This window comes from Saccostrea cucullata, unplaced genomic scaffold (assembly GCF_032062105.1).
Source record: "Saccostrea cucullata isolate Sc308-1 unplaced genomic scaffold, CSIRO_AGI_Scuc_v1 ctg232, whole genome shotgun sequence".
NCBI classification, from domain to species: Eukaryota; Metazoa; Mollusca; class Bivalvia; order Ostreida; family Ostreidae; genus Saccostrea; species Saccostrea cuccullata.
This window is the reverse complement of record NW_026929738.1, coordinates 160,855-183,272: the sequence shown is the minus strand read 5'-3', so window position 1 is coordinate 183,272 and position 22,418 is coordinate 160,855. Positions and strand designations below refer to the sequence as shown.

Sequence of the window (22,418 nt, the reverse complement as noted above, 5' to 3'; positions counted from 1 at the left end):
ACCTTCAATTGCAAGAAATGGTGTAAAAATTAAATTCTCCATATTAATTTTAGTTTGACATGTTTGTTGTAGGTCAGAATACTTTAAATGCAACTTGATGTTAATTGTAATTTTCTAATATTATTAATCGGTCAGTGTTGTCATAAAAACACATTGACCTTGCAATTTCTATCATAGATATTTATAATATATAGTTAATAAATAATATATTTTTAATATATTCCTTCCTATATTCTTTTTAGTATTACTTGTCCTTTGTCAGCGAGAAATCATGAGAAACAGAATGAAATTTTGCGATGTTAAAATGCGCATCTTATTGGTTTGTAAATACAAGTACACCATACAATATATTGGATGATGTAACTGCTAATTTTTAATCTTCTATTCCTTCAACGTGAACTCTACTACAACCAACCTAAAATCTAACTGTACTTGCAGATAGATGGATATTTTCTTAATTTATAAAAAATACAGTTTCAAAGCCAAAGATAATTTGATACCAGATGCATAAAAAGTTTCAGATGTGCAATTTCAGCAGAGGAATGACCATGTGTAATGTTTTTTGATGGCGATCATTTTTGATGACTTTGTGTGAAGAGACCATTCTTTAATGTGTGATTTATTGAAGGTTATTATACATTCTGGTCATTTATTCCATTATGTGGCCTATACTGCGTCTTGTTGACGTTTATTGCTCCGTGAAGTAGACTGATTGACATGTTTGTTGTATATAGATTCCTCTTCCTTCTGTTTTTTGTCAGTGAGGGAATTACTCACTTTGGTTCTTGGGAACTTTTGTATTTTAAATTGTTACCTTTACTGTGGCTTTCTTGTTCTCTTGTTCTTTTTCAATTAATGTAAGTTCTGATGCGCAATAGCCACATGCGGTTTTCCTTCAGACCTACTTCCATTTCACGCCAGAAGTCGTCAACAGGCCTTTTTCACGAACATTTATTTTCGTGGCTAGCTGGAAATATGACTCAAAATAAGTGTCAATGTCAATGTTTAAGTTGAGTTTCATTATTTAGGGGGTGTAAGCTGTGGTAACGGCCGCATTCGGTCTCTTATTTCATGTAATTTTTCCCCATTTCTGATAAGATTTGTCAAATCTGAGTTACCTTTCACGTACGGATCAAAGAAAACAACTTTGCCTCTATGACATTTTTATACACAAGACGTGTCCAATACTAGTGCAAGAAATGTATAATTTTAGTATAGATACGAGGGCTGTTCAATAAATAATGTCCTGAACTGTATGACATATAATACAGATATCATATGACATTAAGCTTAGCTTTTTCGCATTATTGAATCTTTAATGAATTTATAACAATTTATGTGACCACTTTTCATCACATAGTTTCATTGTGAGAAGCTGGAAAACAAGGGCTATTCGAGACACTGCATGTAAAATGAATGATAAAGAATCAGTACACTAGAGTGAAATTAAACGCTTCATTCAAGCTGCTGTAAAACTTGTTAAGAATCCCAATGAAATATTCACTGAAATATGTAACATTTACGATAACCAATGTCTGTTTTATAGACAAATGAGCAGGCGGATTTGAATGATAAAAAAATTATATGATGGGCATCAAAAATGGGTACCGACCTTGTCAACAAAAATTATAACAACTCATGTACTGTTTGCCAATTTTCAACAAATACTCACTGATGATGTATGATTGACTTTAAGACACATAGCAAATTTGATAGACATCATTTCGGAAGTAGGTCACTCTGTTTTAAAGAAACGTTTGACAGTAAAAAAGCTTAGTACTCAAAGGTCACCCTATGTTTTGAAAAAAGAGTGAAAACAACAGCGTGTAAGAATATCTAAATAATTATTTTAAAAATAAAAAAATCATAGTTTTCCAAGTTTGTTTGAAATTCAAACAGATAATGAAACTTGAATCTATTGCTTAAAACCCTCGAAACAAAATTTACAATAAGATGTACTTGACAAAAACAGCAAAGGTCTGAGAAGAGCAAAGAATTGCAAGAGCACAAAGACAGTTTTATATGCAATTTTCTTAAATATTAGTGGTCTTGTTGTTAAAATTCGTATTCGGGGAGGCAGATTACATGTTTGTTGTATATAGATTCCTAGAAAGCAAATTTTTTGCACAAATGAGAGGAAGGAACCAGAATCAGGAATCCATTACATTAAATTTCTTCACGACAGCGTCCAAACCCGCACACCATGAAGAGTAAAGGAGATTTTGGGATAAAGAGAAAGTGAATTTTTTTTCACACTAACAACATTCGCCAGATCTTTCGCCTTTTGACTTGTTTCATTTTCCAAACTTGAAAAAAAAAACACCTTTAAGAACGAAGACACCAGTCCAGGAAATCATAAGATCTACCATTTTCCAGTATACTAATGGTCATACCCAAAATGAGTTCTAAAAACAATCAGAAGTTGGATGAAAATTTTTATCGACATCGGTTTTAATTGAAAGAGAATATTAAGTTAAATTATTAAGACTAAATCATTGAAAAGCCTCTTTTGCTTCTTTCTGAGCACCGAGGACATCATTTACTGAACAGCCCTCGTACATGTATATATAAGAGAGCTTGTGCTTCTTGTTTTCTGTATACGACGAGAATTTGCTCAAAGATGAGAAAAATCGAAAATGCCATATTGTGTACTCCCGTGTAACCTTTGCTTACAAGTATCCCATAACCGAGAACCAATACTCATTTTGTAACAAGAAAGACAAATGGGTTTGGATGTTGAACTGTTGCATCGTTCTTAGAAAAACATGACATTATACTTTAAACCTGGGGTCAAATAGGGACCTTACCCTATCTTGTCTTTTCCTTAAAAAACTTTCGTTTCACGGTGTCATCCCTGTGTCCCACCCCTCTCTCTTTTATCGATACTAGAATATTTTTTCGTGATAAAGTTTAACGTGTTGGGTCTCTGGTTGTCATGCTTTTTTTTTTTTTACAAGAATGGAAGAAGGCGAAAAGGTATAAATAATTAATACTGCATAGTATTTGTTGTTGTAATTCTAGTGGTCTGGCTAGGCTACTACATAGGTTGTTTTTGAAACAGAACAAAGACACTGGGACAGCAATGTAATAACTCAAATGCAATTTGCGTTATAACATTTTGCGTCGAGATCAAGCAGAATGTAAAAACACAAAAATCTAGCTTCAGACCTTTTTTTAAAAAAGATTATTACAATTTTCAAATTACATTTTGCATCGAGATCAACGCAAAATGTAAATACAATCCCCAAAATTACATATTTTAAAAATAAATTATATATTTTATTACTTTTTGTTCAATTACATTTTGCGCTGTCCTCAACGCAAAAATTTAATAACGCACAATGTAACAAAGAAAAAATACGTTATTATATAACGCAAAATGTAGTCACGCAAACTGTAATAATCTAAAAATTATGTTATTACATTTTGTGTTATTACATTATGCGTTGATCTCGACGCAGAATATAATACTACAAATTGTAATAATACAAGTTTATTACATTTTGCGTTTTTATTACATTTCTCGCTGTAACGCAGCAAGGAGTTTCCTTAGAACAAAGAACGATAAATTGGCAAAAATATTTTGACTATAAAAAGTACATAAACCACAAAGTTGTCAAAACAAAAATCTGCCACATAAATACTATTGAATGTATACCATGTACTCAACATGTCGGAAAGAATAATGTAGATTTTGCAAAAAAGGGTCAATAAACCCTTTTTGTTTTGTTTTATCTGGGTAATAAATGTTTCGGTCCGTGTGACGTGATGTAGGGAGACTGGTTCCAATTAATTAAACAGGAGTAAGTAACATGAAATTAAGTTGTTACTTGCATTCACGATTAAATGAATGAATATTAAAGTGATGAATCGAAACAAGATCAGTGATCGATTGTTCCTATGTTTACAACATGTTGGAAAAGAAAGAAAAAGGCCCACTTCTGACCCACGATGATTTAGTGACTTTTTGACCACGTTCTTTCTTTTGTTTATGTGCCCCCATAGATTACTCAATTTCTAATCAACATATATAGCAAAATCGTGTGTACAAGCATAAAAGCTATTAGTGCCACGTATATGAGGTTTAGATAAATTTGGAGAAATGACTTGGATTTACCTTTTATTGGTAAGAATTTTATTTTGATTTTTTAAATGACATTTTATTTATTTTTTTTTTAATTCAACAACTATGAAAAAACAGCATATTTTTTAAATTTAAAATCTTAGCTTTTTAATTAAATTAGATATTACAATGAAATATCTTGTACTCGTTTGATGCTCAGTTAATAAGACGGGGAAATCCAACATTTTATTCCTTTAAATAAAAAATGGCACTTTTGTTTTACACCGAATAAAAAAAACAAAAACAAATATAAATGTATATACAATAAATACATTCAGGCATAAAAACTCATCATATCTTGATAAAATGTTTATTTAAAAAAAAACACACAAACAGCAACAACAACAACAATAAAAATAAAAATAAAATTTCACATTTATTTTTCAGTTAAAAAGGCAGTTATCAACAAAACTCTCTCTTTGGACAAATTGAAAATATGACATTGAATTTTCCCCAATTAAATCTACAATAGAAGAAAAAAAAATTAAGAATTGCCCTGCGCTCAATTTTGTTCATCTTGAAAGTAACAAAATAACACTTAATACCTTAACTATTTGTATTTTATTGTGTTTCAGTTGTATATTTTACATACAATATACGCACAGACAGTGTCTCGATTCCAAAATCCTTGGATCAATGTTGTACGTCGACATGCCTGCTCTGTAAGTATAATGAATCTGAATGTTAAAAAAATCTGTGCCTTACACATCACTTCAAACTTTAAAACAGACAAATCACAATGCAATGTGTACATAATTCGGACATGAATCGATCCTGCATACATTTTCTTAATGATATTTAAAAAAAAAAAGGCCCATCCATAGCGTAACAAAAATTTTTGACCTCGCTGAAAATTTTGAATAATTGCCTGATTGATAAAATTTAAACTCGCTGTGAAATTATCATTGCAATTCAAGCAATACTTTTCACAATAATTAAAAACCAACATAATTAATGCTTTAAGCTGTAATATGAATTTAATTTCAATATCCTTTCAATTTTTGACCTCGAAATGAGCCATTTATCTCACACTTTTGGAAAAGGCTTCCTTGCTTATATTTATGAACATTACAATTGCATGTGCTAGAATTCCTTTTCTGCTTGATATGGCGATATGTTGTCACTTCTCTTTATTACTTTTAATTCACTATACTTCTAATAGTATATTTATGTTGTTGCTGATTCTATATATACATTTCTTGTACAAGTACTGTAGTACATGTATTTTGTCATTTTGGTCCGACCGTCCATCTGTCACACACTAGTAGTCGTTTACCATAACCCCTCTTTATTTTTAGAAGTGGCCAATTCATCCTTGGAATATGACAGATAATGTCCTTTAAATGACGATGTTTAAAAACGCTCTTTTTTACCTTGGGCTAATCGAGTATCAAAAAAACTATTTTTTTTCTTTAAAAATCATCTTCCTTATCTATTGTAAGCTGTAGCAACATTTGGATTATGATGTCCTACAGATTTGCAATACGGTTTCAGAAATTTTATTTTCACCCTTAAGGCTGACAGGGATTCTAAAGACCACGTTTCCAGATAAAATTTTCTTTCAAGACCCCCTCAATCATTTTAAGCTTTGGTCAATCCACCAGGAATTTGTCGTGTGGTGTGCTGCAGATGCGCTATGAGATTTGACTTTGTCTTGAATCAATAACATCGAGACGTGCGTAATTTTAACACGATACATAACCACTCCCACGATAAATCAATGCCAGACCTTTTGATATTGACAACTGATTGTTCTAACAATAAAATAGGAACTTTGAAATTTACATACCATGTCACTGGTCATCTGCAAACATTCTACACACAAGTACACCAAAGACAAGTAAAATTGATGCAAAGCATCAAATCGGCCACTAACAAAATTTAGCATTTCAAAAAAAAAAAATACTTTCACAAATTTAAAAGCATTCATGCAAGAAAAGCACAAGATATTCAAAGCTAAAATTATAGTGAATTTTTATTTCAGACCGTCTTCAAAGCAAAATAAATAAATGAATATTTTTAAAAATAAAATAAAAATTTTATTGCATTTTCTCATCCAATGGATTTATCGATATAAAAAAGTCAATGACTAATATGAGAAATTATTGCCATCAAAATGAAGATGTAGGCCTCTCAAGATTAACCGGGTGCTGATACCCTGGATTTTTGTCACGTGATAATGTCTTAGATATGGTTTCTGCAGAGTAGGCTATGCTGCATGGTGTGTTGCAAAATGTATAAAAATAATCTTTGTGTCATTCACAGCTGTAGCATATTCAAACAAATTTTTACTAGTTGAACAACTTTTCAATTTTTTATTCATACACTTTACCATGTCATTATTATCCGGAAAATCATGACGATTTCCTTTTGTGTCTTACACACTCCCAGGATGGGGAGTACTCTTTTTATATAACCATAAATTATGAATTATCTGATGCAAAATGAACATGAAATTGAAACATAATAACAACAATTAAAACTTTAATTAAAGCAAGTTTTTAAAATATTTTACTCATGATTTTATACATGTTATCATTCAAGAATCATTTTACCGAACTAATGAAAAAATAACATCTCAATTCCCCATGTGCACTTTCTAACACAACCACAAATAGATCGGCCGCTGCTGCGGCCGATAAACAACCACAAATAGATTGGCCGCTGCTGCGGCCGATAACAACCACAAATAGATCGACCGCTGCTGCGGCCGATAATGATATTAAAATGCTTGAGTTTCTCATTATCAATATCGATGTTGGTTTCAGTCTTCTAACAATTTATTGGTCTTTCAAATGGGTACATATTCTGCCCAGTTATTACCAGACTTGTTTCTATACCTGTATTTACCGTGGCACGAAGCAGAATTTATTCTGACTTATTTTGCTATTGTCTTCGCTTCGACATGTGTTAAATTGACTGAAACTTTTATACATAGAATTATTTTCAACAGCTAATTTTTTTTTACATTTATATTTTACATGACGGTTTATATGTCAAAAAACGTGACTGCAAAGCAGAGATATGACTGTTCATTTCATTTCCTGTGAATAGAGCCATGGATTACATTAAAAGTTAGACACGTTGTAATACACAACACGCTATTGTATTGATAGAAAACGACAATGTTTAACACATAATGGACATTGTCTCCAATAACCACGACGTAAAACAGAGACTTCTGGTCTACAATTATCACTGCAGTCATCGTACATCTTATCCAGTACTTGTGTATGATTATATACATTCTAAACATCTCTGCGATTAGATTTTAATACTAATTATAACACAATGCAAACATACTTCAAAATATGCTCTTTTTCAATCAAATATATATTATTAAAAAATTCATATTTTCCACCTGTAAAACATTTCCCTTATTTCATCATGTTTTTTAAGATAGTGGAGTGCAATATAGGAGAAGTCTGTGACTTATCTTACGATAACTGTCGTCCCACGGGCCCCTGTCTACTGAAACAACCCACCTGTGTCTCAGGTAAGGAGGAAGAAGAATCAGTCTTTATCCATGAATTAAAACCATATATAATTGAATCATAAAATTACACTGTTGTTAAATCATCTATAGAAAGTCGAAAAGTTGAATGATTACAGTAAAATCTGTCTGCCTGTTAATCTTTTCAGGCAACACTTGAACCTTGCTCATAACTTTTGGTTGGTGGGAGCTATGGCTTTAATATTCTTTATGTTTTTTTTTGTTTTTTGTTTTTTTGTTTTTTTTGACAATACTTTTAATGAGTACAAATATATCTGACCACTTGACCCTGGAGTTAGACCCTCCTTTCCAAAAAATAACCTTGGCCGTAATTTTTGTACAGTTGGTACTGGGGCTTTCATACTTCAAGTTTGTATATTTTTGACCTTTTGTCTTGACCCTAGTGTTTGGCACACTTTGAAAAAACACATAACCTTGGCCATAACGTTAAACAAGTAGAACTAGGGGTTTCAGATTTATCCCAATCTAAAGTTATAGGCAAAATTAAGTTTTTGCAGAAAAATAGATAAACAGATAGACATGCAAAGAACAGGATAAAAACAAGAGATGTTTGTAAAACACATGCCCCGTCTCCCAAATAATTGGATTTTTGTAAGTCCAAGGGGGTATAACTCTATCCAAAATTGCTCGATTGTACCCAAAACAGAACTTGACCTAGATATTCATATGATAAATCTGTACACAACTGTATGTGTCAATTAACAAATGAAATGGTAATTTCCAATTGGAATTTTTTTAAGTCCAAGGGGCATAACTCTGTCCAAAATGGCTCGATCGTACCCAAAACTAAACTGACCAAAATATTCTTATGATAAATCTCAATAAAAATGGAACTCGTAAATTTACTTACCTTGTCGTTGGTCATTCACAAAGTTATTTTGTTAAAAACATTATGATTGTACACACAAGTACTCTGAAGTTGACATCAAAAAGATGATAACTTTTCAATACATTGTATTTATGTCTTCCCTTACCTATGCAGCAATATATTTTCATCACCTACATACGGAGATTATATATCTCATTTGATTCGATACACAAGAGCATGGTCTACGTATGAACAATTTCTAAAACGAGGTAAATTATTGACAAACAAGTTGATGAATTAACAAGAATTTCCATTCTTTAAAGTCATCATTTATCCTGCTGAGTTCTATGGATAAAAGATAAAATGACCTTGTCAGCAAATAAAATTTATCATTGAGGGTCAAATGCTGATAAACACGATGACTTTTTTTCATACCAATTGTTAGTCCATTATTTATACACTGAATTGACGACGGATTTTCCCGTTATTTCCCGATCATGATTAGATGAAACTGAACGCGATCATAAAAGCTGCTGTAAAACTTGTTTAGAATCCAAAAAAAAATTAGCTGAAATATGTGAAATTTACAGCAACCAATGTCTGCTTTATACACACATGAGCAGATGGATTTCAATTAACAAAAATGATATAATAGGCACAAAAATTGGTACCGTCCTTGGCGACAAGGACTTACAACAAACAATGTACTGTTTGCGAAAATTCAACAAATTATCACTGATTATATTTGATTGACTGTAAGACACAGAAAATTTGATAGGCATCATTTTGGGGGTAGTTCACAATGTTTTAAAGAAACATTTGACAGTAAAAAAAGCTTAATACTCAGAGTGAAAACGACGGCGTGTAAAAATATCTTTAAAAATCAAAAATTGTACTTATCAACCTTTCTCTGAAATTAGAACAGATGATGAAAATTGAATCCCTTGCTCTTAACCCTCAAAACAAATTTACAATAAGATGCACTTGACAAAACAGCAAAGGTCTGAAAAGAGCAACGATTTTCAAGAGTACAAAAACAGTTTCAAATGCTATTTTCTGAAATATTAGTGGTCTTGTTGTTCAAATTTTTATTTGGGGGGGGGGAGGCAGTTCTATATCTTGTGGAGTCTAGAAAGTAAAACTGTTGCCAAAAAATCGAAAGGTTTATGAGAGGAAGGAACCAGAATGAGGAATCCACTACATTAAATGTTTCATGACAGCGTCCAAACCTACAGGCCATGAAGAGTAAAGGGATTTTGAGGATAAATAGAAAGTTGATGTTTTGTCACACCAACAATATTCGCCAGATCTTTCAACCTTTGACTTGTTTCATTTCCCAAACTTAAAAAAAAAACACCTTTCAGATCGAAAGAAGATAACAAGTACAGGAAATCATAGGATCTGCCATATTCCAGTACACGAAGGGTCATACTCAAAAATGTGTTCGAAAAACAATTAGAAATTGGATAAAAATGTTACGGACATGTGTTTCAATTAAAAGAGAATATTTAAGTGAAATCATTAAGACTAAATCACTGAAATGCGTTTTTTTTTTTTGCTTTCCGAGCACCGATGACATTATTTATTGATCATCCCTCGTACATTTCTGTTTGCACTTCGCAAAATATTACCATAGTCTAAAGTGTAGAATTTACTCTTAAATTAAAAATTTCTATCATCAGATATTGATTGTTTTTTTTTTTATCTTTGTTTGTTTCTTTTAACCTTGATGTAATCAATTTTAAAAAATAATAAAACATTCTCAACTTTAAACATATATGTACAAAGAACTCTCATATGTACTATTACAAGTAACTGGTACCTTGTCAGCAGTTGTAAGGGGAGAACAAGATACAATGTTTTAAAGAAATAAATGGCAAGATTAAAACTCCACTGGGAAATGAACTCAGTTGGAATGTAATCCAATCTACTGAAAAGCCCTTCGACTTGATCACGTGACCAACCGAGCTATAGTGGAAAATAAAGTTTCAAAGGATCTGACAATCTTATAATATTAGAATAAACATTTTGTAAAACTAGAATACACTCCGTCACTAAGATGAGATTTTATTGTATTTGAAAATTTGCAATTTTTAAACGTTCAACATAAAAGATGTTGCTTGAAGACCAAAAGTTGTCATTTTACTTTATATTTATATTTTTTGCACTCGAGATTTCGGGTTCTCGATATATAGTTTTTGCCCTGTTCGCCTGTTTTGCTGTTTGTCTCTTTGTCCATAAAATCTCCAACCTTGTCCCAATCTTTTAATCAGTTGAGCCCTTGGCTCTCATATTTCCGATGGGTATTCCCCGTGACAAGACTTTTCTTGGGGTATAAATATGTTCCTCTTGACCTTGGAGTTTAACCAACTTTTGCAAAATTCCTGGTTGTAACTTATGAACAGTTAGGTCATAAAGGGGAGTGTGGGGTTGGTTGAGGAACACCTGTAACAATTCCCTTACAGTTAGCTCTAGTTTTTATTAAAATCGAACAAAGAATGTTTTAAAGGTTAAAAATCTTTCAAAAATATATTTCTATTTTGATAGCCTTTAACTCTGCTAGACCAGGCAGATGCCCATCACCACGGCTCAACCTGATCCCTAGATTTACAGTGGACTGCTTTGATGACCCCGGATGTGACGCATCTCAAATCTGTTGTCATAATTACTTCGGAAGTTACTGTTTTCCCTTAAACAGACGGCGGACTGGGTCATTACTTCAGAGCAGGATGAGCAGGATTAGAAATGGATAGCCTATGTTCTGATTTACACGATCCCAAAACTTACACAAAAATAAATAGTGTTGTATGTGCCATCGACAGAGTATCGTATATAATAACATTTATACTGTTCTTGAATTGGTAAATATATATTCTTGTTTCATCGATATTGAAATGCATACACTAATTATGATGACTTTTCTATAGAGAATCATCGTTATAGGTTTTTCTCAAAAAAGATGTAACTCTTTAGAAAGCAGGTATGACTATGGTAATCTCTTTTTAGAAACATGTTAAAGTTTGTGATTTTGATAACTGTGTTATCGTGTTTTTATTAGTTGCACTTGTTTGTAATTTATGTGTAGCATGTTTGAATAAAATGAGAAAAATATATTTAGACGTTATATAGAATAAAAATTATCTCTACGGTATTTCCAAAATGTCATACATACATAACGTTGCGAACATTGATACATACATAACGTTGCGAACATTGATATGGATATTAAATTTTTTCCCATGAAAATACAAATTATTTATATTTTTCATCTAAGCTGTACAAAAAAGGAAACTTACATGTAGGCCCTGTAATGCGATAACTGTATCTTTTCAGAAATCAGTAATATATCTGAAAATAAAAACTCATTTTTTTTTAAAAACATACACAATCACTTTAACACTACATAAACTATACCACAATGAAATATTGTAACTTGTAAATGCCTTTTGGTTCTGTCGATTTTTTTCTTTATATTATAGTTTATCTTTTATATCTTGAAAGCACTAAGCTGCTTCTATATTGAGTAAACAGACAAGATGGTTGCATGACCGACTCGAAGAGCTCTCGAGTTTCACCACAGCTGATTTGTGATCCGCCTCCTTTGTCCAGTGCAGCACTGTCTATCTATCAATAATGAAATGATTCAGCAAAAACAAACCTTGCTGTTCTTCAGTGTATATTATGCCTTTAAGCACTAGTTCATATTTTTAGAAGAAAAAGAGAAAGCTTAATACGGGATTATCATTTTATCTCTGAATTGATTTTGCTGAGTGAAACAAATTATAACTGGGTGCATGCATCTTCAATTAAGACAACTTCATCGGTTGCAACTAGAAGGCTTTTTTAACATTACGATACAATACCCGTAGTTAGAATGGAAACTCATGCAAGTCAAGTGATATTCTAATAAAATATAAACCTAAAAGCAGTGGCTGTTTCATCTACAAAATCACCTGGATATTGTATTTCTTTTTTCAACATTGCGTCATTCAGCAGATTCCTTGCACTGAATAAGGTAGGTATTTGTGTGAACATAGAATCTTTCTGATCCTTTATTAGATATAATACATCTTCTGACCGGTGCATGAAATAAAAACAGTACCTTTTCTTCATGTCATTAACTTTTGAATCTTTCTTGGGGGAATTTTTTTTTGTATATAACCGTATGTTTCATTGGAAAAAGAATACATATACATTGTGAACGCAGTTGATAAGAGTTGACGGATGGTATTACAATACTTCAGACATGTATTCAGACAACGTAACAGAACTTACATATGTGTATGTAAAGAACTATGTAACTCAAAAGGCGATCTTTCATATTTTTATTTACCTATAAATATTAAAGTAAATTTTACTAATTCTTGATGTCACCCTGAAGCTTGTGTTTGTTTAAGTACTAGTTTGAGTTTGTTAAAGTACTCGTCTGTGTTTGTTAAAGTTCTAGTCTGTGTTTAATTGTTTAAGTACTAGTCTTTGTTTATTTAAGTACTAGTCTGTGTTTGTTTAAGTACTAGTCTGTGTTTGTTAAAGTACTAGTCTGTGTTTATTTAAGTAAGAGTCTGTGTTTGTTAAAGTACTAGTCTATGTTTATTTAAGTACTAGTCTATGTTTATTTAAGTACTAGTCTGTGTTTATGTACTAGTCTGTTTTGTTTAAGTACTAGTCTGTGTTTATTTAAGTACTAGTCTGTGTTTGTTTAAGTACTAGTCTATGTTTATTCAAGTACTAGTCTGTGTTTGTTTAAGTTCTAGTCTGTGTTTAATTGTTTAAGTACTAGTCTGTGTTTATTTAAGTACTAGTCTGTGTTTAAGTACTAGTCTGTGTTTATTTAAGTACTAGTCTGTGTTTATTTAAGTACTAGTCTGTGTTTGTTAAAGTACTAGTCTATGTTTATTTAAGTACTAGTCTATGTTTATTTAAGTACTAGTCTGTGTTTATGTACTAGTCTGTTTTGTTTAAGTACTAGTCTGTGTTTATTTAAGTACTAGTCTGTGTTTGTTTAAGTACTAGTCTATGTTTATTTAAGTACTAGTCTGTGTTTATTTAAGTACTAGTCTATGTTTATTTAAGTACTAGTCTGTGTTTGTTAAAGTACTAGTCTATGTTTATTTAAGTACTAGTCTATGTTTATTTAAGTACTAGTCTGTGTTTATGTACTAGTCTGTTTTATTTAAGTACTAGTCTGTGTTTATTTAAGTACTAGTCTGTGTTTGTTTAAGTACTAGTCTATGTTTATTTAAGTACTAGTCTGTGTTTATTTAAGTACTAGTCTATGTTTATTTAAGTACTAGTCTGTGTTTATGTACTAGTCTGTTTTGTTTAAGTACTAGTCTGTGTTTATTTAAGTACTAGTCTGTGTTTGTTTAAGTACTAGTCTGTGTTTATTTAAGTACTAGTCTGTGTTTATTTAAGTACTAGTCTGTTTTGTTTAAGTACTAGTCTGTGTTTATTTAAGTACTAGTCTGTGTTTGTTTAAGTACTAGTATGTGTTTATTTAAGTACTAGTCTGTGTTTAATTGTTTAAGTACTAGTCTGTGTTTATTTAAGTACTAGTATGTGTTTATTTAAGTACTAGTCTGTGTTTAATTGTTTAAGTACTAGTCTGTGTTTATTTAAGGACTAGTCTGTGTTTGTTTAAGTACTAGTATGTGTTTATTTAAGTACTAGTCTGTGTTTATTTAAGTACTAGTCTGTGTTTATTTAAGTACTAGTCTGTGTTTATTTAAGTACTAGTCTGTGTTTGTTAAAGTACTAGTCTGTGTTTATTTAAGTACTAGTCTGTGTTTGTTTAAGTACTAGTCTTTGTTAAAGTACTAGTCTGTGTTTATTTAAGTACTAGTCTGTTTTGTTTAAGTACTAGTCTGTGTTTATTTAAGTACTAGTCTGTGTTTGTTTAAGTACTAGTATGTGTTTATTTAAGTACTAGTCTGTGTTTAAGTACTAGTCTGTGTTTATTTAAGTACTAGTCTGTGTTTATTTAAGTACTAGTCTGTGTTTGTTAAAGTACTAGTCTATGTTTATTTAAGTACTAGTCTGTTTATTTAAGTACTAGTCTTTGTTTAAGTACTAGTCTTTGGAAATTATTGAAGGCATGTAGATTGTAGGATCTGTTCCACCCATCTCCGACTTTGAAGCTGGAAATGGTTATAAATGTTGTTATTTTGATGATTGTCAATATTTAGCTCCACTAATAAGCAGTTTTGTCTGTTTTATGATAACCTCTTTTCTTGATTTGGTGTTGTTTGATTCTAAAAAAACACCTTTTGTTCTCATGCATGTATGTTGATTAGCAAATTTACTTCGGAATTAATAATAACAATAACTATCATTTAGTAAACACAATATATAATTAGCAATGAAATAAATGAAGATAACAAAAAGAAGTCAAGGTCAAAAATCCATAAAACAATACAAAATAGGTGTAGAGCAAACGCTGACCTCCAAAATATAAGATGTGGGATCAGGTGTCATGGAGGAGTGAACATCCCCTGCCGACCGGTCACATCAGCCGTGTGCTCCTTGTAATGATTGGGAAATAACGGAAACATCCTCCGACATTTCAGTGTAAATTTAATGACCTAACAATCAGTATGAAAATAGTCAGTCAGCATTTGACTTAATGATAAATTGAATTTGCTGAAAAGCTCATTGTATCGACCACAGATCTTACGAAATGATGACTTAAGACGAGATTGCTGATATTCTTGTTTTATCAACTTGTTTATCAATAACTACCTCATTTTAAAGATTGTTCATACATGTACGTTGAACATGCTCTTGCGAATCGAATCAAATGAGAGATATTAACCCCGTATGCAGGTAATGAAGGTATATGGCTGCAAAAGTAAGGGAAGTTGACGATTGAAAAGTTAAAGTCAAGTCGTTAGTTATGAAACTTTGTTGTAAGATTTGCAATTAATGTCTTTTTCAAGTAAAATATCCAAATATGAAATAGATGTGTCAGACCCTGTGGTACCTTTTATCTCAAACTCGCCAGGATATATCTCATCGACATAAAATGGAAATTATCATTGTAAATTGACAATACGTCGTCGATATATCGAAATGTCGAGTTGAAGGCCACAGCAAGTGTTTTCTTCTTTTCACGCATAAGATCAAAAGCCTGAATTCTAATTCATCGTGGGAATGGTTGTGTATAAAGTTGAAAAGTAGTTAGTTGTGTAATGCATCTACAGACTGTCACATAAAAAAAAACCAAACTGTACTTTCTCTATAAGACTTTCTGGGGGATTTTTTTGTATATCAATGCAATAATACAGGTACATGTTGATCGCATTCGTTAAGAGTAGACGGGGTTGGTGTCACAATACTTCAGACATACATGTATATTCAGCCAACCTAACAGAATTAAAATGTGTTTGTTGAGATCCACATAGCTCAAAAGTTGAATTTTCATATCTATATTAACCTAAAGATACCACAGTAAATTTTCCTAATTCTTACTCATCCTGAACATATGTAGTTGTTTACTTGTCTTTTGACCGAGGTAAAAATTGAGGACATGTAGATTGTAATCAACGCTGTTGCATCTATCGTTGTCTTAGAGGCTAAAAAGATTATAGTTCTTGTTGTTATTTTGAAAATTGTCAATATTAAGCTCCACTAATCGGCAGTTTTGTCTGTCTTAAGCTTTACTCTTGATTTGATGCTATTTGATATCAAAGAAAAAAACCTTTTTGCAATGAAGCAAGTTTATTGATTTGCAAATTTACCTATGTAATAATGGTAATACCAACAATTTATAACATAATATTAATATAATTTGGTAGTCACAAATACCCTATTGATAGCATGTGTAAAATATGACTTGCTTAGCACGATACGTTCATGGAAGGGTGAAAGTCTATGTAAAGTTGTTGCAGAACTATAAAGCTAATTAAGTAAGAAGAAGTAAGAAGAACCTACAGTCGTTAAGTACGTAGCCCGATAAACGTATTTAAGTTTATTATTTTAAGTTTTTCCCGAACAACCAAAAATTTGTGAAACAGGAGGCTCACGGGCTTCACAGGTCACCTGAGCATCATGTATCAACTTTCAAAGCATTGACTTTGTATCATGTTTCAAACCACAGAACATGACATTCACAATTTTGAAAGAGGCACCATTTTCACAATAACTATACATTTAGCATGCTTAGTTTGGTTACTTAATACCATAAGCAGAATAGGGAACAAAAAATGCATTTCAACAAATCAGTAATATTCAGCCATAATCAATAGTGCCCCAACCAACAGGAATTCCTGCTCTGGGTCCACATATCTAACAATTTCGGAAAAGGCACCCCTTCCTCATCATAAATATATGATTTTAAAATACGAAGGAGCATATTTCAAAGCATCCCCTCTCTACGGTACCCCTGAATCAGGGACCTTCACAATTCTGAAAGAAGGACCGTTCATCATAGCTATAAAAGTAGTTCATCTGCTAAATACCAAGAACAGAGGAGATTTTCAAAGAATTAATGCATTTTCACTACATAATTTACATCGCCCCGCCCTAACACTAGAAACCCCGACCCTGGGTTCATAAAATTCACAATTTTGGTAAACTCAATGCTTATTACAGTTATGCCAACTGTTTGACTGCTTGATGTCAAGGAGTAAAGCAGAAGATTTTTAAAGATTGCATTAATTTTAGTGGTTTTGATCCCATCCCTCAGGCCCTATGGCCTAGGGGTGCAGAGACCATGAAATTCAAAATGTTCATTTTCCTTTACCCATAGATGCTTTATGTCAAATTTGGTTGAAAAGGTTGAGCTGTTGCAGAGAAGAAGATGAAAATGTTCAAATGTTAACACACAATGCACGACGACGGACGAAAACAACTGGCAATAGGTCACCTGAGTTTACTCAGGTGACCTAAAAAAAACTAGACGTTGAAATCACTATCTTTCATGAATTCTGATGGACATGTATTGCAATTCCATAAATAAGTTTTTTAAATATTTTTTCTGTAGGCTAGTTTAAATTCTTATCCATTACATCCCTTTTAGAGTACCAATTTCTTTTTAAAAACCGAAACAGAACCTCAATCACGTGGTGAGTTATTAATGTACAATATGATAACTATCATAATTTTCCTTATAATGGCCTTTCTATGATACATAAATATTTAACATATAAAAATTTAAAATTATCCTGCGTAAAACCAGAAAGAAAATCCCGGAAAAACAATATATCAAATTGCTTCCTTCAAAATCACGAAATCACGCCCTTGCTGGTTATAAAATAAAATGCATATCTACATTTAGGTATTAAAAGCACACCTACCATAGTAACAAAATCTGAGATTAGTTCGTATCAAATTACTTCGAATCAAGATGGAAATTGCTTTATCAGTATTTCATATTTATCAGAGACAAGCAGAAAGGACATATATCTGGTAGGTGAATTAATGTTTATCGTCTTGAACAGAAGTTAAGCGTGTTTGAAGGTAAAATGTTACGCACAAATGAAAGTACAATTTTTATTGCAGAATTCATGTGTTGTTTGCAGATTCTTTAGTTAAAATTGAAAAGAAAAAATGCTTTTAACGGTATATTATGAACCGATATTAAAATGTACTTTGCAGATCGTATATGGTTTATTCAACTTTGATTAGTTCATCATCATGTAAAAAATGCCTGGTTTATTGAACCAGAAGTCTCTGTCGAGACTGTAGCTCTACTGGTATGTACTTATCAAAAACCATTGCACTATTTTATGTATCTTTGTGTAGTCTACTTGTGTGCCAACTTATTTTGAAATCAAACTAGAACTGTAGAAGGAGTAGCGTTTTTAAGGAATTTCACAGAAAATTCTATTTTTAGTAACCATGGTAACACCGTTCATCGAAATCAGAAACCGATGCACTATTCCATGTATCTTAGGGTAGTCTACTAGTGTGCCAAGTTATACTGAAATCAGACCAAAACTGTAGAAGGAGTTGCGTTTTTAAAGAATTTCACAGAAAATTCTATTTTTAGTAACCATGGCAACACCGTTCATCGAAATCAAAAACCGATGCACTATTTTATGTATCTTAGTGTAGTCTACTTGTGTGCCAAGTTATATTGAAATCAGACCAAAACTGTAGAAGAAGTAGCGTTTTTAAGGAATTTCACAGAAAATTCTATTTTTAGTAACCATGGCAACATCGTTCATCGAAATCAGAAACCGATGCACTATTCTATGTATCTTAGGGTAGTCTACTTGTGTGCCAACTTATTTTGAAATCGAACTAGAACTGTAGGAGTAGCGTTTTTAAGGAATTTCACAGAAAATTCTATTTTTAGTAACCATGGTAGCACCGTTCATCGAAATCAGAAACCGATGCACTATTCTATGTATCTTAGGGTAGTCTACTTGTGTGCCAAGTTATAGTGAAATCAGACCAAAACTGTAGAAGGAGTAGCGTTTTTAAAGAATTTCACAGAAAATTCTATTTTTAGTAACCATGGCAACACCTTTCATCGAAATCAAAAACCGATGCACTATTCTATGTATCTTAGTGTAGTCTACTTATGTGCCAAGTTATATTGAAATCAGACCAAAACTGTAGAAGAAGTAGCGTTTTTAAGGAATTTCACAGAAAATTCTATTTTTAGTAACCATGGCAACATCGTTCATCGAAATTAAAAACCGATGCACTATTCTATGTATCTTTGTGTAGTCTACTTGTGTGCTAACTTATTTTGAAATCAAACTAGAACTGCAGAAGGAGTGCAGAAGGAGTAGCGTTTTTAAGGAATTTCACAGAAAATTCTATTTATAGTAACCATGGCAACACCGTTCATCGAAATTAAAAACCGATGCACTATTCTATGTATCTTAGTGTAGCCTACTTGTGTGCCAAGTTATATTGAAATCAGACCAAAACTGTAGAAGGAGTAGCATTTTAAAGGAATTTCACAGAAAATTCTATTTTTAGTAACCATGGCAACAAACACCATTCATCGAAAACAAAAACCGATGCACTATTCTATGTATCTTAGTGTAGTCTACTAGTGTGCCAAGTTATATTGAAATCAGACCAAAACTGTGGAAGGAGTAGCGTTTTAAAGGAATTTCACAGAAAATTCTATTTTTAGTAACCATGGCAACACCGTTCATCGAAATCAAAAACCGATGCACTATTCTATGTATCTTAGTGTAGTCTACTTGTGTGCCAAAGTATATTGAAATCAGACCAAAACTGTGGAAGGAGTAGCGTTTTAAAGGAATTTCACAGAAAATTCTATTTTTAGTAACCATGGCAACACCGTTCATCGAAATCAAAAACCCATGCACTATTCTATGTATCTTAGTGTAGTCTACATGTGTGCCAAGTTATATTGAAATCAGACTAAAATTGTAGGAGGAGTAGCGTTTTGAAAAATTGTTTACAGACAGACGGACAGACAGACGGACAGACAGACAGACAGACAGACAGACGGACGGACGTCGGACGCATTACTATCGCATAAGCTCTTCTGGTCTCTGACCAGTAGAGCTAAAAATATACATCGATTCTGCACATGAATTACATTTGCTTTTGAAAATTTTCCAATCCTACAGATTGTAGGTTCTGTTTTTGTCATTTGTATTCGTGCGTCTTGCATAACATTGTAAGCTTCGTATACAAAAAGACGGGAATTTCTTCCCCGTTTCTCCAGGTACTATTTATGATAAATCCTTAATGTATAATACTACAGTATATTTATAAGGGTAAAAATAATAAAAATAGTTGTTAACCAGAAGTCTCTGTCGAGACTGTAGCTCTACTGGTTTACACTTATAACAAAGGAAGAGAAAAGTAGCATTTGGGACTTGAAACTTTAAAATAGCAATAAATAAAGAAATGATCCTTGATTAAGTCTCTTTTTGTGGCAATACTGCAATAAGACTACAACTACAAGAAAAGCTTTTGATAAAATTTTACAGGATTTTAAATTTTAGTTACCAAGGCAACATCATTCATCAAAATAAGTTTAAAAAAAACAATAAAGACAATAATGTATCTTAGTAAAGTCTATCTGCATGCCACATTATATTATTATCAAACTAAAACTGTATTTGTAATAGCATTTTAAAATTATTTTACAGAAATTTCTATTTTTAGTTACCACGGCAACACTGTTCATCGAAATCAAGAATTGATGCACAGAAATATGTATCTTAGTATAGTCTACTTGTGTGCCAAGTTATACTGAAATCAGACCAAAACTGTAAGAGGAGTAGCATTTTGAAAGAATTTCACAGAAATATCTATTTTTAGTAACCACGACAACACCGTTCATCAAAATCAAAAACCAATGCACAGAAATATGTATTTTAGTTTAGTCTACTTGTATGCTAAATTATACTGAAATCAGACCAAAACTGTAGGAGGAGTAGCATATTGAAAGAATTTCAGAGAATTTTCTATTTTTAGTAACCACGGCAACACCGTTTTTCGAAATCAAAAACCGATGTACAGAATTATGTATCTTAGTATAGTCTACTTGTGAGCCAAGTTATATTGAAATCAGACCAAAACTGTAAGAGGAGTAGTATTTTGAAATATTGTTTACAGACAGACAGACAGACGGACCGACAGACAGACGGACGGACGACGGACGCAATACTATAGCATAAGCTCTTCTGGTCTCTGACCAGTAGAGCTAAAAACCAATTAAACTAAATTCAAAACACACTTTTGATTCATCATGTCAATGAATGTTCTCTGATTTTACCTACAAACTGACCATGCGCTTCATAATAAAACTGTCAAACACTCATACAGCTCAATCTACATAAAAGTATAAATAGAGTAAAAATACGCAAAATTACATTTAATTTGGTTTGGATAAATACAGATAGGCACATTGCATAGTAGTAGTTCACACAGTTCCCAATACGCATTGATTAAGGAAAATCAAAATTCAAAACTTAATTGCACATCTATGGGATACCCCAAATCAACAGTCAAATATGTAAAAAGAGGATTTAAGGGAACCAAGTTTTTCTACAGATGAAATGTCCTCAACGTAAAAATTGAAATTCGGGAACCTTACTGCAAATAATATCCGTCAACAATTATATTTCAAAGACGAGTTGGTTTCAGGAAAAAAAAAACGGTTGGAGCCCAGGAAACATGGTTTTTGCAGGAAAACGTCATTTTGAAGTCCACATTGACACAAAAGTGAAATAAAAATTACGAAACCCTATTGTATATCAATGGGGTACTCCAAAATACATTCCAAATGAATTGTCTTCTGCAAAAAATAAACACAGGTACACATATACACATTTCATGGAAAACCCCGTTTCCCTGAAATCCTGAAAAGAGATAAATGAACCAGGTTTTCATAGAAATGCATTTAAAAAATCTTTATTTACCCGGAGTATGAAATGGAAATACAAAAACCTTATCAAAATGCTATAGGACACTTCCAATCAAATTCTAAATTTGATTGTCTAAAAATTCAAAAGAACTTCAATGAACCAGGTTTAATTGAAATTCCCTTTTTAAACCTAAATTTACCCCCGTGGAGAAAATGAAAAAGTCTATTGCATATGTTATAAGCACACCAATCGTAATGCACCAGATGGGGACATAAGACAGTTATACCCGCACTAATGTGTTTGTTTCTAAATGCACACTCCTTAATATTTTGGTATCCAAGGAAAAAGCCACAATGCTCTTATATTGTGAGCATTACAAAGCGATGTAAATTATTGACAAACAAGTTGATGAAACAAGAATATCAATAGCCTCGTTTAAAGTCATAATTTCGTAAGTTCTATGGTCGATACAATGACATTTTTCATAGTTATCGTTGGGCCATTTTGTACACATTGAATAGTCGACGGATTTTCCCCGCTATTTCCCGATTATGACAAGGAGCAAAGAGCACACGGGGGTGTGACCGGTCGGTATGGAGTGCTCACTCCTCCATTGCACCTGATCCCACCTCTGGTGTTTTGGAGATCCGTGTTTACTCTGCTCCA

The 22,418-nt window shown here is 32.3% G+C and overlaps 1 protein-coding gene across 2 annotated transcripts; it reads left to right on the top strand.

The window, feature by feature from the left end:
- The first annotated feature begins 2,913 nt into the window (after positions 1–2,913).
- Positions 2,914–11,432, top strand: LOC134282068 (uncharacterized). Of its 2 annotated transcripts, none has more exons than XM_062764503.1 (4): positions 2,914–2,976; positions 4,699–4,785; positions 7,523–7,619; positions 10,993–11,432. In XM_062764503.1, the coding sequence occupies exons 1-4, from the start codon at positions 2,959–2,961 to the stop codon at positions 11,196–11,198; spliced, it is 408 nt and encodes a 135-aa protein (XP_062620487.1). In that variant the 5' UTR covers positions 2,914–2,958; the 3' UTR covers positions 11,199–11,432. The 2 variants fall into 2 exon arrangements, with proteins under 2 accessions (XP_062620487.1, XP_062620486.1); XM_062764502.1 differs by lacking the exon at positions 2,914–2,976 and adding an exon at positions 4,075–4,126.
- The last annotated feature ends 10,986 nt before the right edge of the window (positions 11,433–22,418 follow it).